We start from the raw sequence: 15,700 nt of genomic DNA, 5'->3' as shown, positions 1-15,700 counted from the left end.
AGCCATAAGAATTCCTATTTACAAGATAAATCGTAATTTCGTTCTAAAGTGATATTTCTTTCACAGCATTGGGGATAAGAATAGCATCACTAAGGCAGAGAGGGTGTTTTATTGTACATGATTATTGTAAGTGCCCTAACAAATATTAAACTAAGAGGAGAAACCTCAGACATCACAGTTCCTCCCGTCTACAAGCTAGACAGTACAAAGAGATAAAATAAGGCCAGATTCATAAAGATTGATCGCTTAATTATAAATTACAAATCTATTTCTATTTATACTTAAACTCCTATGTGTTTGTTTAAACTTATATAGCATTGGTTCCGTGTGTTTTCACTAATCAATCAAACATTTTCTACTTTGCAACAGTCATAAAAGTTGCTTAAATCTATGCTTACTGCTAATTTTATTAGGCTCACAATTTTAAGCCGTTCGTAAGATTCGGTCCACGAGAAAAAGAGTAAGAGCTAGTGATATATTCTAATAAGCTTTGTGCCGGTCAGCTAATGTACCGGCAGTACTAAACATGGCGACAGACAGAGAGGTACATATCTATCAGCGCGTCGTATTGTCCAAATATTCTGCCAACTCTAACCCCGACGTAGCACTACAAGGAAAATAGACAAATTTTCAACTATCCTACACTTGTAATATTCATTTAATTATATATATATTTTTTTAAATAATTCATTCGATTCGATAAACCCATTCAATACATGTACACTTCGATGAAATTATTATATTTATATGAAAATAAATCGTTATCAATTATTATAATATAATGTATTGGTAACTTGATCTATTAAATATGTGACTAAGAGTTGCAAGACTCTATATCGATAGATCCTACGTATAAAAGGTCAATGTTCAAATTGACAACTTTTCAGGAAAAACTCTTAAAGTTTCAACCATAAAGACCAAATACACCGATATGGCTTTTTACTTCAGCAAAAAATTACATTTACACATGTAAATGTGTATTTTGTTTAGTGCATGTTAACTAAACGAAGAGGAAGCTTTTAATATGAAAAAGTAGTCATCAATTTGTTACTTTGACCCTTATAAATAGGACCCATCATTATATTAGACCCTTTCCAAAAAGATTGTATGTTCGATACAATTTAATATATAAATATAAAGTAAAATATTTCAATACATAGTTATAACTGATACTTAAGGAATGTTTAAGTAAACTAGCTATTTATTATGTATTATATAAAAGGGTATACATATATAAATCTGTTCATTGCATAGAGAATAGTACAGAACGAACTGATGACTTATGTACGTTATTATTCAAGTTCATTGATTAATTTTTCGATAAACATTTTCACACACATTTCGCACAATATCGGCAACACACAGAACCCTGTGCAGCCCCTAAGCTCAGCATTTCATTGTCATACATTCATGTACACCTAGTCATAATATAAACACGCTATAATTAACTTAAAAACCCAACTGACAATACCACAAAGTACAGTGCGACAACATTATCTGCCCCTATTGTTGGCGCCGTGGACTTTGCGCGAAACTTTATGACAATTGCCTTTATATCATCGTAAATGATGTCAAAATTAGTATGAATTTTTGACGTACTTTACTCCCGATAGGGGAAATATTAATACATATTTTGTCGATGAATTTATGATTGCGATTGTTATAAATATTCGTGGTAAGTCCACTGTTCGCATATTAGTTCTATAAAAAATATGTAACACTTATAGTCAAACAAGGATATCTGAACTGGTGAGATTGGCTTTGATATTGCGTTTGGTTCTGTAAGAATATATATAAAACCTAGGTAAATATAAAAAACAACATTGCGAATGTCTATGGGTACGGGTGGCTTTGCCATTTCAGCGAATTCATGTAGCTATAGCTCGTTTGCCACATTGGAATATATAAAAAAAAACATAAAAGATCAAATTGATACGACAGTTACAGTACAAAGCGGATTTTGTGTGTTTTTTTGACGTTGACAGAGGGGCGCTATTGAGCTGTCTTAATTTAGTTTGTCCCACCGATTCAGATAGCCTTGTCAGTCTATACCTATAGAAAATAACACAGAAGACAAGACAGTCCGATAAAGATCATGTCTTATTGTAAGCTTTTATTTTGTATATTATATTGTACCCAAGTTAGCAAGAGGACTAGAAATGTATGTCGCACTACCGGGTAAGACAAATCAGACGTACGTCAGTCGTATCAAATGACATCTTACATTTTAAATCCCATAACCATTTATTTCTGAAACCATAAACTCCATTTAAAAAATATTGTTATCACTGTTTTGTCAAAGATAATGACAGAGATAACGATATGTTTTATACAGATCATGATCTTAGAAACTCACGGCTAGTCATTTAAACTACAAAACGACACAATCAAATAAATACATATATACAAGCGAAACAATAACCATCTACTATTCGGAAAAAAGAGCCTCTTATATAAATCTCCAATTTCAAAAATAATCATATAAAAAAAAGAAATAAATGTATATAAAAGATAGCAGCAGTCGCGTTCTTCACATATAAGTTAAATCAGTCTGTAACGGAGATCAAGTGGCCACAGAAAAGGGCTAAAAATGTAAAATTACCTCTTATATTATTGACAAACAACCTTACGGAGGCAACTTTTATTTTATGTACACTATGCCGGCAAGGGAAAGGAAGGGGGTTTTATATCCAGGGGAGGGGATGTTAATTAGTTTTCCTATTTATTTACTTAGCTTCGATTACAAAGACATATAAACGATGATAAAAATTCAAAAAAAATTTTTTGAAAAACAAAAAAATAGTAAAAGTTAACTTTGTTCTTCAACTAAATGAAATAATCTAACTTTAGTATTGTTGGAATATTAAAAAATATAAATATATAAAAAAAATTGTCAACTTTTTATAGATTGGAATTAATCTAAATATTGTACAATTAAAAATAAACCTTTTCCTCTATATATAAGATATAAAATGAATCGCTGAACCTATTCGGTAATTAGAAGCGAATATTAAATAAGAGAGATATTAAAAATAATTAACTACATAACATGTTTATTTCTTAAAATATACTATGTTTTATGTATTTATTAATGAGTAGAGATAAAATTTAAATTGACTAATTCCACATATAATTATATGAATCTACAATAATTAAGGTATATATTAATACTGAGACATAAATATTATTTAAATCCGATTCCTGAGTATTGAAGCATACTTCGTATTGTCGAATTATTAATGACTATGAGTTATAATTAACTACATTAGATAATTAATATTATTTTTATACTTAATTGTTATTTTATAGTTTTTTTTTTTTTAAGTACATTTGTTGCATCCGTTAGGTTGATGTCATTATCAGATGCAGTAGTTTTGATCATTTAATTATTTATTCCGGGGCAAATGATCAATATTAGTTCAACGTTATTATTACTTCACTTCAAATATTTTCATATCAGATATGACTTTAAAGACTTCAAGGATTAAAGTATCAAAACTTTTTTTTTTAAATATTAAATTTGGATTAATATAAAATTTAACATTTGATATGTAACATTTTTTTAAGGGATTATTATAAAAATATAACAATTATAAAAATTGTCACATTGTTTTATAAAATATGTAATAGTTTAAATTTATTTAGAGGTTAAAAATATCACTTGTTGCTTTTGTATTTCAACTTATCGAGGAATAATTTATTATTAAAATAGGGTTAGTATTAGGATTTATAAATTATTTGTCAATAAAGTCACATCTTATCAATTTGAACAAGATAACTTATCATTTTAGACCTCACATTAATATCTAATGTTACCACAGTTATTAAAATTAACTAAAAACGGTAAAAATTATATACTAATTGTTTACAATGTTAAGTAAGGAAACATTTTCTTTTATAAAAAACATATTTAATTTAAATTTACTTTCATGTTAAAAAAATTCCTAAATCACATAGAATAGTACAAAAGATGACAAAAAGAATGTGAAGTCTAAAATGAAGTGATCGTATTTAAAACCTAGTGACTTGATAGTCGTGTGTGAAGCAAGTACAACGTTTACCTTTGCCCCGGGCCGTTTGTTAGTAACCGATACTTGTGTATAGCGGACAAGCCGCATGATCCCGTCACGTGGTCGCATGATTGAGGCTCTTCCGTTGCAGGAACAGGTTCACTTCAACGAAATCAGGTCTTTCCAATTGATCATGTTTCCAGCATTCCCTCATCAGCTCGTAAAGATCGCGAGGAATTCCAGGTGCACGTTCGATGCATTCAAATAAACCATCATCCGCTTGCAAGTGCGCCAGATTCTCTAGTACCTAAAATTTTTATTTTAGCACATTTTTGAATTTTTTTTTCTAATTTTTAATTTTGGTCATACACAGTCAGGTCATAAGTATTGTCACACAGTAAAAACTTTTCTTTTAGAATGCTGGCCACGAAAAAGTTTATTGAATTCGAATTTCGCATTGTTCATGAAAATAAAACTGTATACATTTTAGATTTTCACTCATTTTTAAATATGGAGTGGACGCTTAAAGAAGACCGTGTTGCAGTTATTGCGTTGCATCGTTGCGGTTACGCGCCAATTCAAATTTTTGACATACTGAAAAATTTGAATATAACCAAAAGATTCGTTTATCGTACCATCAAACGATACAATGAAGCCTCTAGTGTAGATGACAGGTCGAGAAGTGGTCGCCCTCGGTCTGTTAGGACTCCAGCAGTGATAAAAGCTGTGAAGGCGCGAATTCAAAGAAATACCAAACGTAAGCAGAAACTGTTGGCCCTTCAGAGGGGGTTAAGCAGAACCACGGTGAAAATGGTGTTAAATGAAGACTTAGGGCTTCATGCATATCGAAGAAAAACAGGACATCGTTTGAACGCTCGTCTAATGGACCTGAGACTGAAGAGATGCCGCGCTTTGTTGAAGCGGTACGCGGGAAAAAAATATCGGGGAATTCTTTTTTCGGATGAAAACATTTTTACCGTAGAAGAGAGCTCCAACAAATAAAATGATAACTTGTCTGCACACAGTAGTGAAGAAGCAAGCAACCGTATTCCTTGTGTCCAACGAGCTCATTTTCCATCCTCGCTCATGGTATAGTTGGGAGTTTCTTATTGGGGCTTAACAGAGATACATTTTTGTGAGAAAGGTGTAAAAACGAATGCAGTTGTATATCAAAATACAGTCCTGACGAACCTTGTGGAACCTGTTTCTCATACCATGTTCAATAACAGGCACCGGGTATTCCAACAAGATTCAGCGTCAGCTCATGAGCGAAGAGCACACAAGACTGGCTGGCGGCGCGCCGGCACGAAGACTGGCCCTCCTCCAGTCCAGATTTGAATCCGTTAGATAACAAGATATGGCAACACTTGAAGAAAAAGGCGTGCTCAAAGCCTCATCCCAATTTGGAGTCACTCGAGACATCCTTGATTAAGACAGCGGCCGATATTGACATGGACCTCGTTCGTGCTGCGATAGACGACTGGCCGAGCAGATTGAAGGCCTGTATTCAAAATCACGGAGGTCATTTTGAATAAATTTTAGTGTCATAAGAATCTATGTTTTGTTAAGTTCATTTTGGTATATAAATGGTCACATAATGAATAAACTTATTTCAATTATTTTATGTTAAACATGTGACAGAATTTATGACCTGACTAGGTATAATACGAAATGTTTATAACATACTTCGTTATCGGTGAGATGTTCATAAGGTCTTCGTCTACAAAACGTGAATATTTCGTGCAGTGTAACCGCAAAGGCCCACACATCGCTTTTGGTGGTGTAATGTCCCAACAGCGTCTCCCACGCTGCCCAACGTAATGGTATAGGTACACGACCTTCCACTTTGTAATAGTCACAAATGTACGCCTCATTATCAGTACCAAAGTCGCTTATTTTTATCTGATAGCCTTTTCCGATTAGTATATTCCTGAAAATTAACAAACAAATTGAAAAAATTAACTATTTAAAAGAGGCGCCACTATCGCGGTTAGTTAAAATTTATCTAATATGTTATATCTACTTTGTCATAGAGTAAGGCATAATCTGACCAAACAATTACAGTATGACAATGATCTTGTCACACTTTTTGAAATTAGCAAGGGGCGCCACTGAGGTATTATAATTTAGTTTATTTTATGGCCACCAGACTACATAGATGCCTCACGCGTAATAATAATGTTTGAAACACGACTTTTGAAAGACAATAATTTCTTATACAATAAAAAACCAAAAACTATTCTTTTTTCTAGCTTAACTATCATATTTTCAAAGAAACATAAAAATATGTCTTAAAATAGTCTAAGAGCTATCTTGATATGATCATAGGACTAAATATATAAGAACTCACCTAGCTGCTAAATCTCTATGCACAAAGTTCAGCGATTCCAAATACTGCATGCCTGTTGCAATTTGTGTTGCAATATGTAGAAGTGAGCCGACAGATGGGGGCGCTGCTGATCGTAGGAATGCACACAAATCACCTAATTCTAGGTATTCTAAGACCACAGCTAATGGTGGGGTCCTACAAGCACCTAACACTCTCGCCAAATGTGGTGAAGATAATGCAGCTAAAATGCGAACATCTCTCTCGAAGTCCTCCCTAATAAAGAAAATTATTATTAGTAATTCATAAATTAGATTTAATATAAATAGGAAATTGATGTTTGCGAATGATTTATAAATTTATTTACAATTTGTTATAATAATCTTGAAAGAATGTAACTTGGATATATATATTTAACATGGTTGTTTAGCTTCTTTTTTATTATTTACTCATACGATATACATAAATGTAAAAAAAAAACTAAAATTATTATTCTATTTCAAATTTCAAACTATAATTTACATTCAAATAAATCAGAAGTCGAAAACTTTTTAATGGAATATAATCGATCTAAGTCTTTCAATAAAAGTTGAACCAATTAAAACTTTCCTTTTGAAAGTAATCTTGAAATTATATACAAAAACATATAATCATTTTTAAGGTTATGATAACTATATTTTTATACATGTTTCGACAGTGTGAACTCAGTAAAATTCGAACAACTGTTTTATGAGTATATGTGATAGAGATAGAGTGATAGTAAAATACTATATAAAAATACGTCATACATGATATACCTCTCCTTGGGGGTCGCATCATGACATAGAAATTTAACTGCGACCAATCTCTTCTCTGAGGTCACAATACCATTGTACTCAGGCACACCGTCAGCTTCCGCGACATACACCTACACAAATAATTACAATATAACCTTACTAATATTATAAATGCGAATGTTTGGATGGATGGATGTTTGTTTTTATCTCCAGAACGGTTCAATGGATCTTGATGAAATTTAACACAGATGTAGAACATAGTCTGGAAGAAAACATAGGCTATTTGTTTTTATTTTAATTTCACACGGACGGAGTCGCTGGCGAAACCTAGTACAATAAAAAATGCATTAAAAAGTAAAAAGAAATTGTTATATTCAAATAAAGTAAATAGTAAATTACTATTAGAAATATATAATTAATAGATATAGAGTTTTAAATATAAAAATAATAACAAATATATTATTTATAAATGTTTTTTTTATTTTCGAGGGAATACAAATTAATGAAACTACATCATTGAAATTGCAGTTTTTATTATATTCCTTTCATACAATTTAATATATTATATTCCCTCTAATATATATTAATATGTTATCAATACTTAATAATATCATATACATTATTATAAAATAAATAATGGATGTTATACAACTATTTAATAAATTAAATATACAATTATCATATTTAATTAAATCATTTTACTAAAACGTATATTTATATTATACCAAGCTCTATATGTCGCAATAATATGTTATATTAAAACAAAAAAACATATAAATATATTTAAATAGGAATGATACACTACGTTAATTAGGTCCGTATTAGGCCCTTTTATGGTCATTTACCGTGCCAAAGGCTCCCTCTGCCAACTTCGATATCATACGCAGTCTGTGTCGCGGGAACTCTATCACATTTGTTGTTTCCAAACGACGCTTCAGATCTGTCAACACCTCTTGTTGACTCGGCGACTGTCGAACAAAGCATAATAAGAAAGGTACAATAAAAGTGAACTAAAGTTAGAAAGGAATTCGTTATTCGCAGTATACGACTATGATTTAAACCAGGGGTTTATGGGTTCGATATCGAACTTAAAGCATTGCTAATTCTCACTCTGTCTTCTTCTATTAACCTCAGTCAGAATGAATAATAATAATAAAAATTGATTTTAAAAGTAGGTAATTTGTCCATGGGGGTCTGTGGTAACGATTCATTTTGGAAAAGGGGGTCAACTTGTCCAAAATAGTTTGGGGATGTCTGATTTAAACTAAAGACAAACATCGACCAAAGCAGTACGTGTGCGTCTAACTGCACATGTTTGGTCATACACGGATGGCAATATGCAATCAGTTCAGTTTCAAATGATCGGCTTTAGACGATCTGCAGTTTCCACATAATTAAAGTTCGCTATACACGGATAGTAATTTCACTGTCGTCGCTAACCAGTCAACGGAACAAATGCTTGAAGCTGTCAGTATCGGTGTAATGCAGTCCATGTATCTTATAAATCTTTGGTCTTATAAATCCATCTTAACTCTTATGTTGTATGGGTTTTTATAGAGAAATAAAAATGACTTAAGGCACCAAGTGTGTCATGCTCAGGCTCATTAGTGTTTAAATAACTTGATTCCGTTTAGCAACTAAAATAACCCTTACTAAATCCTTTACGTACCCCACATGATACGTAGTATCTCATACAGGTGGTTTATCAAACTTTGCTTTTTAGCAGTGTGTGCTTTAACTGTTGGAGTCTATTACTAGTTGTTTTTGTTGGATTTTTCGTTATGTGCGTGTGTATGTATATGACTCACCCTAATGCTATGCTTGGAGCGTATAGAGGCTGGTGCGGAGCGGCGTGCCCCGAGTCCCATCTCAGGGTCATGGTCTGTCAGCGGGTCTGTGGTGCGCCCTGACAGACTGTCTGCCAGCCGACGCTTCGTCAGCAGCGGCGCTGAACTCAACTCTGGCACCGCGTACTCGTAGTTAGAACTATCTGTAGATAAAACGGATTTGAAACGGAAACTTAAAAAATACAACAAATATCGTATATGATGTGGCTACAGTTTTTAAATTTAAAATATACAGAGCGTTTTAAACAAATACGCAGTAAAACATAACGCTGTAAAAAAAGGTTACCTGATAAAGGTGTACTTGAGTCCTTAACAAAATCTTTCATTTCGAGCAATACTGTGCTATAACTAAAGTAGGGGGCACATTTAAGCGCTTGATATGGCTCCTGATATTCGTCAGATTTGACATCTAGACCGCAATCTAGTATCATCTTGTTGTCAGGCATCATAGATGTGCCACAGGGGTTGTATGTATCAGTCACAGTCCTCTTCTGGGAAATTGTAGACTTCGCTAATGGAGAAGCGAAACACTTTCTGTGTCGATGTCTATGTACTATGAGGAACACAGCGACTGCTAAGAGTATCACTAGAGCTGTTAAAACTCCTACAACAATAGCCATGTATAAAGGATCTTCTTGGTGTGCAGTCGATATCGGTAAATCTTTGGTTGTACTCGATTTCGTTTTTTCTTTTCCACCAGTTGCCTTCACAGTTTCTGGAGTGTAATTGCCTTGAGCGACATCTGTGAATCATACTAATATTATAAATGCGAATGTTTGGATGGATAGTTGTTTGTAGGTAACTCCGGAACGACTGAACGGATCTCTACGAAATTTGGCATACCTATAGAACATGACCTAGAAGATGTTTTTTTTTTTTAATTCCGCTGACAGAGTCGCGGGCGACAGCTAGTGTTTGAATAAAATTGGCTATAGAATAAAGAATTCGACGTGACACAAGTTTACCTCTCTTTAGGAGAGTTAACTTCACAAAAATACATCTTGAATTTTTCTCAGCAAGCAAAGTAATGATAAATAATAATGATGTACATAATAGCAAAGCGCCAAAACGAGATAACGATGTCCTTTGATTGCCTTTGCTCGTTTTTTCTTCCTTTCGTACTTTACGTTCAAGAGAATCTGTATAACATCTAATCGGTAGGTAATTTAAAATATTACTTTCAGAAAATTTGTTGAGCTTCCATAATGATGTTCTTTTATACGATTGACATATTTTTAGACTTGATATTTTTTTTAATTCTTTTTATTACAACATAAAGTATAACCTACAGATAAAACGTTACGACTACTATATTTACTATTAAAAATTATCTAAAAATATTTTAAAATAGTAGAATACAGACTTACCCGAATCGAACACAACTTCACTGATCAATATCCAACTAGCAGCGAAACGCAGTTCAATTCTCACCCATTTGCCGATACGGTGATGAAGTTTTATACTGACGTTACGAGAGCTCTCAAATATGCTATCTTCGACGTAACTATAACGAATAGGTTCGTCTTGAAAGTGTCTGCCGCCGATCGAAAACGATATAATAGCTTCGGAGAAAACCTAAAACAGAAATTGACCTTTTTAAAAATTCAAGTAAGAATCGAGCGTAGAACATCTAAGAATAGCGAACCATTATAGTTTTGGTTCTGATATTTTAGTATCCAGCAGAAAAGTGCCAAGTTTTTAAAACCACTGCAAATATTTATGCATCATCCCAATAATATTTAAGTCGCTCGGTTATAGTAGTATCCTTACCTGGACATCTCTCATAAAACGATTGTTGCAATAAAAGTGAACGGCGCTGAATTCACGCACTTTATCGAACTCAAATGTGATAACGGGAGGATTGGGCCTGGATTCCTTCTTCCAGCCCACCCATGCAGAATTCCTCGCAGCTTCCCGAATCTCGTCACCGCCATATTGCCCGTCTACCAATTGACCCAAACCTCCTCTAAGTTCCTCACCCCATTGTCCATCGTATGTCATATCGGTTAATTCTATCCCATTCGATCGTTTATCTCCTTTCGGCATTGAATATGCAACTATACCAACTGTTGACAAATATTATCTAAGTTATAAATAATGGAATAAAAAAGTTTCATTATGAAATAATAAACAGGGCGGCAAAAAAAAATCGGCATCGACCCCGACGACTTAATTAGAAGTTTTTTTCGAGAAAAATTAAATGCGCTTAGTACTCGTATATTTCGACCCGAGTAATATTCAGTTTACTTTTATAAGTCAGATATTTTTAGTAATTAAAAATACGAACAAAAGAATCATGACATAATTAACCTTAAAGTTAGATTTTAATTAAGGAATATTTAGTTTGTCGCTTTTAATTATTCTTCAAAAATAGGTACCGATTTCAATCGACGATATCTATACATGAAAAATCCCGTTTCCAAGTAGCAAAGCTTATAAACTGCCACTCTCACAATCGTTATTGGTCAGCAAGGGCGATCCACAGTTTAGAATGTACACTAAGGAACAGTGTAACTAACGATTAAAATACCATAACTAGACGTCAGTAATTTCAAACTATTTACTTTGTGGGTATTATGCACAAGCGACAACTTGTCAGATGCGCTTATTAATTAGCTTTTACTTTTATACCCTTAAAGCTTTGCATACCACAAGGGAAATTTGCATAAGTGCATGCATGCACAAGTATTTATGATACATTTTCTGCTTGAACACTGTATCGTGCTTAGCAACGTGGTTGGCAAACAGATTAATCATGCAACTACTGAGATGAACATTCACTAAAGAACTTATTTTTAGTGCTTATTTAATAAGTAAATCAGCGACATTTTTTTATTATAGGGTGACAAACAAGTCAGCGGCCACCTGAATTTTCCTTAAATGCGAATCGACCGCTGTCCATATTCAGCAATGGCAAATGAGTTGCCTACCTATAATTAACGGGGGAGAGGATGTATAGTAAGGTTCTCAATCGCACATCCGCTCCCCCTGTTTTCTTATAAGGAAAGTGTGGGAAGGGAAAGAGGACTAAAATTAGATATCCGGCACAAAATCGGACTACGAAGAATGACTTCCACTTGACGCCTGTCTGTGTTGTAGTGGTATTGCACCACTTGAACTGGTTCATTCGTGTAACAAATGTAGTTGTTGACGTCTACCACTGTTAAGATTATCCATTCTAGACAATATTATTATTGCTTTTAATGTCGCTTTTCATACCTATTAAAGCGTTTACATTTTCTTATTTTAGCGTAGTATAATTTAAAATGGAAACATTATTCAAATAAACGTCGATAAACGCTTCGAGTTACGAACTGCCGCAAAATGTTTGTTTTTCACTCAAAGGCACTGATACAGCAGTTAAATAAAAAGAAACTTACATTTAATCTGAGAAAATAATGTGCGACTCTTGTAATGTTTTATTTTATGTACGACTCAATATAAAGTTCTGAAATCAAATCTGTTACATCCTTTTTTAAACAGAAATTAGAAACCTACGTTAACATTGCCTAGACATATTTTAAAATTTATTCGCTTACTAATAAATAATAGGTAGGAATTTAGTATCTAGATAGGTATTAAGGGCACCTTAAACCTAGAAACATGTATGTATAGATGTTTGAATGTGGCATTCGTAATCTCTGCCTACTCCAGAGGTACGGCCGTACGTTGTGTTGTTTTCGTATACTTCAAATATTAATTCACTTAAAAGATTCTATTTCTGCCTCGTATATATTTGCAGTAATTGTCACTACACTTCGTGCTTTTCTTTCTCGCAATCCGAAACAAAAGAAATAAAAGCTTGTATGCCGCATAATATTATAAAGTGTATGACAAATTTACAATGGCTTTTTATTTATAATTCTAAGCGCGTTTGTACAATGGTGCCGACACCTGGTCGGTGCTTTTATAAATTCACTCATGGGCAAGGAAATTGTTACAGGTTGTGTGCATGTGTGTGTGTGAGCTTGTCGCGATTGTTCACTTGCAGGAAATGTTACTCAATCTTAAATATGATGAATAATTTTACTGTAGTGATTTTACAATATCATGAAATATGTTTGACTGAGTACAATATACACTGGACCCATACCTAAATAGAGGTTTTCATTTATTGTTTTAGGTGTGCAATTACGAAATATTACGAATTATAATACGAAAAAAAACATATTGAATTCTCCTTGGAACATCTTACTTCTTACTAATATTGTAAATGTTGAATGTTTAGATGGATGGATATTTGTTTGAACGCCTCAAAGGATCTTGATGAAATTTGGCATAGATATAGAACTTAATCTGGAAGAACATACAGGCTACTTATTCGGAATTTTTTCTCACTCGGATGGAGTCGCGGGAGAGAGTTAGTAATATAATAAATGCGAAAGTATGGATGTTTGATAGAATGTATCTCCAGAACGAATCCTAGAAGAACACACAGGCTACTAATTGAGCTTTTTTTAATTCCGCACAGACGGAGTCGCGGGCAAAAGCTAGTTAGTGAACTATAACTTCCTTACATTAACAGTATGCTTATTACTTAACAAGTTAGAAGCGGCTCGCGTCAAAAACACTTAAGCTTGTGGTTTTCAAGTTAGAGAAACTTTGTTATGATCCTGTTAAAATATACCGCTAGACATGAACACTTTAAACAATTACACTTTATCTTGTTTAAGTTTCGGTAATACTATATATTTAGTTTTCTTTAGTATTCCTAGTCAATGGAATACTGATAAAAATACTGATAAGAAACCATACTTGATACATGGCTCAGACAGCGCCAGAATATTTCTATGGCCTCTATAAGACGACCTAAAAGGAGTCTTTCACTAACATAATAATGGCCGTGCAAAAGTTAGAGTTTTAAATTCTATTCGCCCAGGAATTGGAACCGATAGCGTTTTGAAACAACTTGCCTTGGTTGGTCTGACTCTCTATAGAGTTAGTAACTTATCAAACGAACCCTCATGTGGAAATATACGAGTACGTTAGTTGTGCACATTTAATATAACTAGTTACATAATTTGTAAAGCTATCATGAAAGTATGTGACGATTTATAGTTTTAATTAGCCAGGAATTAATTTTTATTTGAAGTAAGCCATTTGCATAATTAGCTGAGGATCTAAAGACACAAGTAAATCATTTAATATACTTAATTAATTAAGAAACGGCTTAACTCACGTCTGATCGTCCGGTGACGGCACCGACTAGTTTCGAACCCATCGGGGGTCCATCTTCAGGGCGAGTGTTTAATCCGAAGACTTCGCGGTCGCGTCGCGTCTCGCACTGACTTACTTATTTAACTGATATAATCAATATAAATTTTAATTTATTCCTAAGTAATATATGCTTTGACTTTGGCATCGCGAGTTCAGGTGGTGTTACATAAAAACAGACGTCCTATCATGCAAGTACTAAATTATGAACCTTATCTATACACGTCATGTTTTAAAATTGAGTCTAGCAACGACTAATGTTCCATATTAATATGGAAAGCCATAGTAAAAAATCAACAAGCTCCTGTGAAAACGTAGACGTATGATTAAAAGCGGTGCAATTTGCCGCTTTTTACATTAATAATGGCTCGCATGCCGCGACTACCAACTGTAACTTCCCCGAAATTGCCCACACGTTACCATTAAAAACCACCATAATATTTTTCATAAGCCGAAGCTGTTTACATTGTATGCAACTACGAATGTTGTATGACTACAGTGTAAATTAAGGAAACATATGAAAATATGTTAAGCTTTTTCTTGTACTTCAATATAACGCAAAAGTACGAGTTTGACAGTATGTTCCTCTAAAAAAATAACATATTTCCGTTAACAAGAGACCTCTAAAAATATTTGTAAAAACACTATCTCCTCCGTAACTGATCGGCCGTAAACGTAACTTCTAAGGGGCACCATATACTGACTGCTGTAAATAGTCGGTACTGAAAGCTTATAAAGCCTACGCCTAACACTTGTAGCTGTCGATACTGGCTTGAAAGGGTCCTTATCAACTCTCAACTAAACCTAAAAGCCGAATTAAATAAAAAAAATGAATGGCAAACATGTAGAAGTGTTAATTTGACATATTTATACAATAATTAGTACTTAAATGATAAATGTCATTGCACTTTTAGTTATGTCAGGCAAGACAATGCTTGGCTGTAGGTTTAAATTGAAAAATATCAGGCGTTCCTCAATTACACTGTACCGTGGTTAATCTCTTGCGGAATGCCTGTGAAAAGTTTATCCAACTCGCGTACTCTCAAGTTGTATAAATACACACATATTAAGGCACTCAAGAAGGATAATGAACTCTAGCTTTTAATAGTTTTCTGTAGGAAATAAAAATTCAATGTTAGTTCCTCTATGCATTAATCATATATTGATAAACCTTCGAAAAAATCTGCATTGATATTCATCCAGGAATCAAATAGTTTTTTTATAAACCTTATTTTTCTTTCATGTTGATTTGACTTTCTGTTTATAAATCCGCAATTACCAGTAGTCAATTACAATCAGATTTTGAGTCAATGTGACAGGTGGTTATTTGTTTTTAGGCGAATCACAAAAAATATTCGTATTACGTTGGATTGAACGCATCCGTCGAAACTACGATGAACGGACTAATTATGGTATTCCTAATAATTCCTGCATGAAACTGCTGCTAGGTGGTGACAAAATGAAACTAATTGAAGACAAAAATTTATCAACAACTTATCTATGTATACGATGTCTCAGATACGGGTC

The 15,700-nt window shown here is 33.5% G+C and overlaps 1 protein-coding gene across 2 annotated transcripts in view; it reads right to left on the bottom strand.

The window, feature by feature from the left end:
• Window positions 1-3,991: 3,991 nt before the first annotated feature.
• Window positions 3,992-15,700, bottom strand: part of LOC106717072 (discoidin domain-containing receptor 2) — a 38,542-nt gene continuing 26,833 nt past the window's right edge. Inside the window, exons 6-14 of one of the 2 annotated variants that reach the window (XM_014510769.2) lie at window positions 10,730-11,025; window positions 10,327-10,534; window positions 9,246-9,701; window positions 8,921-9,102; window positions 7,958-8,080; window positions 7,125-7,243; window positions 6,361-6,612; window positions 5,697-5,940; window positions 3,992-4,317 (exon numbers count right to left, since the gene is read on the bottom strand). In XM_014510769.2, coding sequence (XP_014366255.2) covers window positions 4,126-4,317; window positions 5,697-5,940; window positions 6,361-6,612; window positions 7,125-7,243; window positions 7,958-8,080; window positions 8,921-9,102; window positions 9,246-9,701; window positions 10,327-10,534; window positions 10,730-11,025 — 2,072 coding nt within the window. In that variant the 3' untranslated portion in view covers window positions 3,992-4,125. The remainder of the gene's footprint in view (window positions 4,318-5,696; window positions 5,941-6,360; window positions 6,613-7,124; window positions 7,244-7,957; window positions 8,081-8,920; window positions 9,103-9,245; window positions 9,702-10,326; window positions 10,535-10,729; window positions 11,026-15,700) is intronic. The other variant, XM_014510771.2, reaches the window with a different exon arrangement.

Source organism: Papilio machaon, chromosome Z (genome assembly GCF_912999745.1).
Source record: "Papilio machaon chromosome Z, ilPapMach1.1, whole genome shotgun sequence".
NCBI classification, from domain to species: Eukaryota; Metazoa; Arthropoda; class Insecta; order Lepidoptera; family Papilionidae; genus Papilio; species Papilio machaon.
This window is presented reverse-complemented; position numbering and strand designations above follow the sequence as displayed.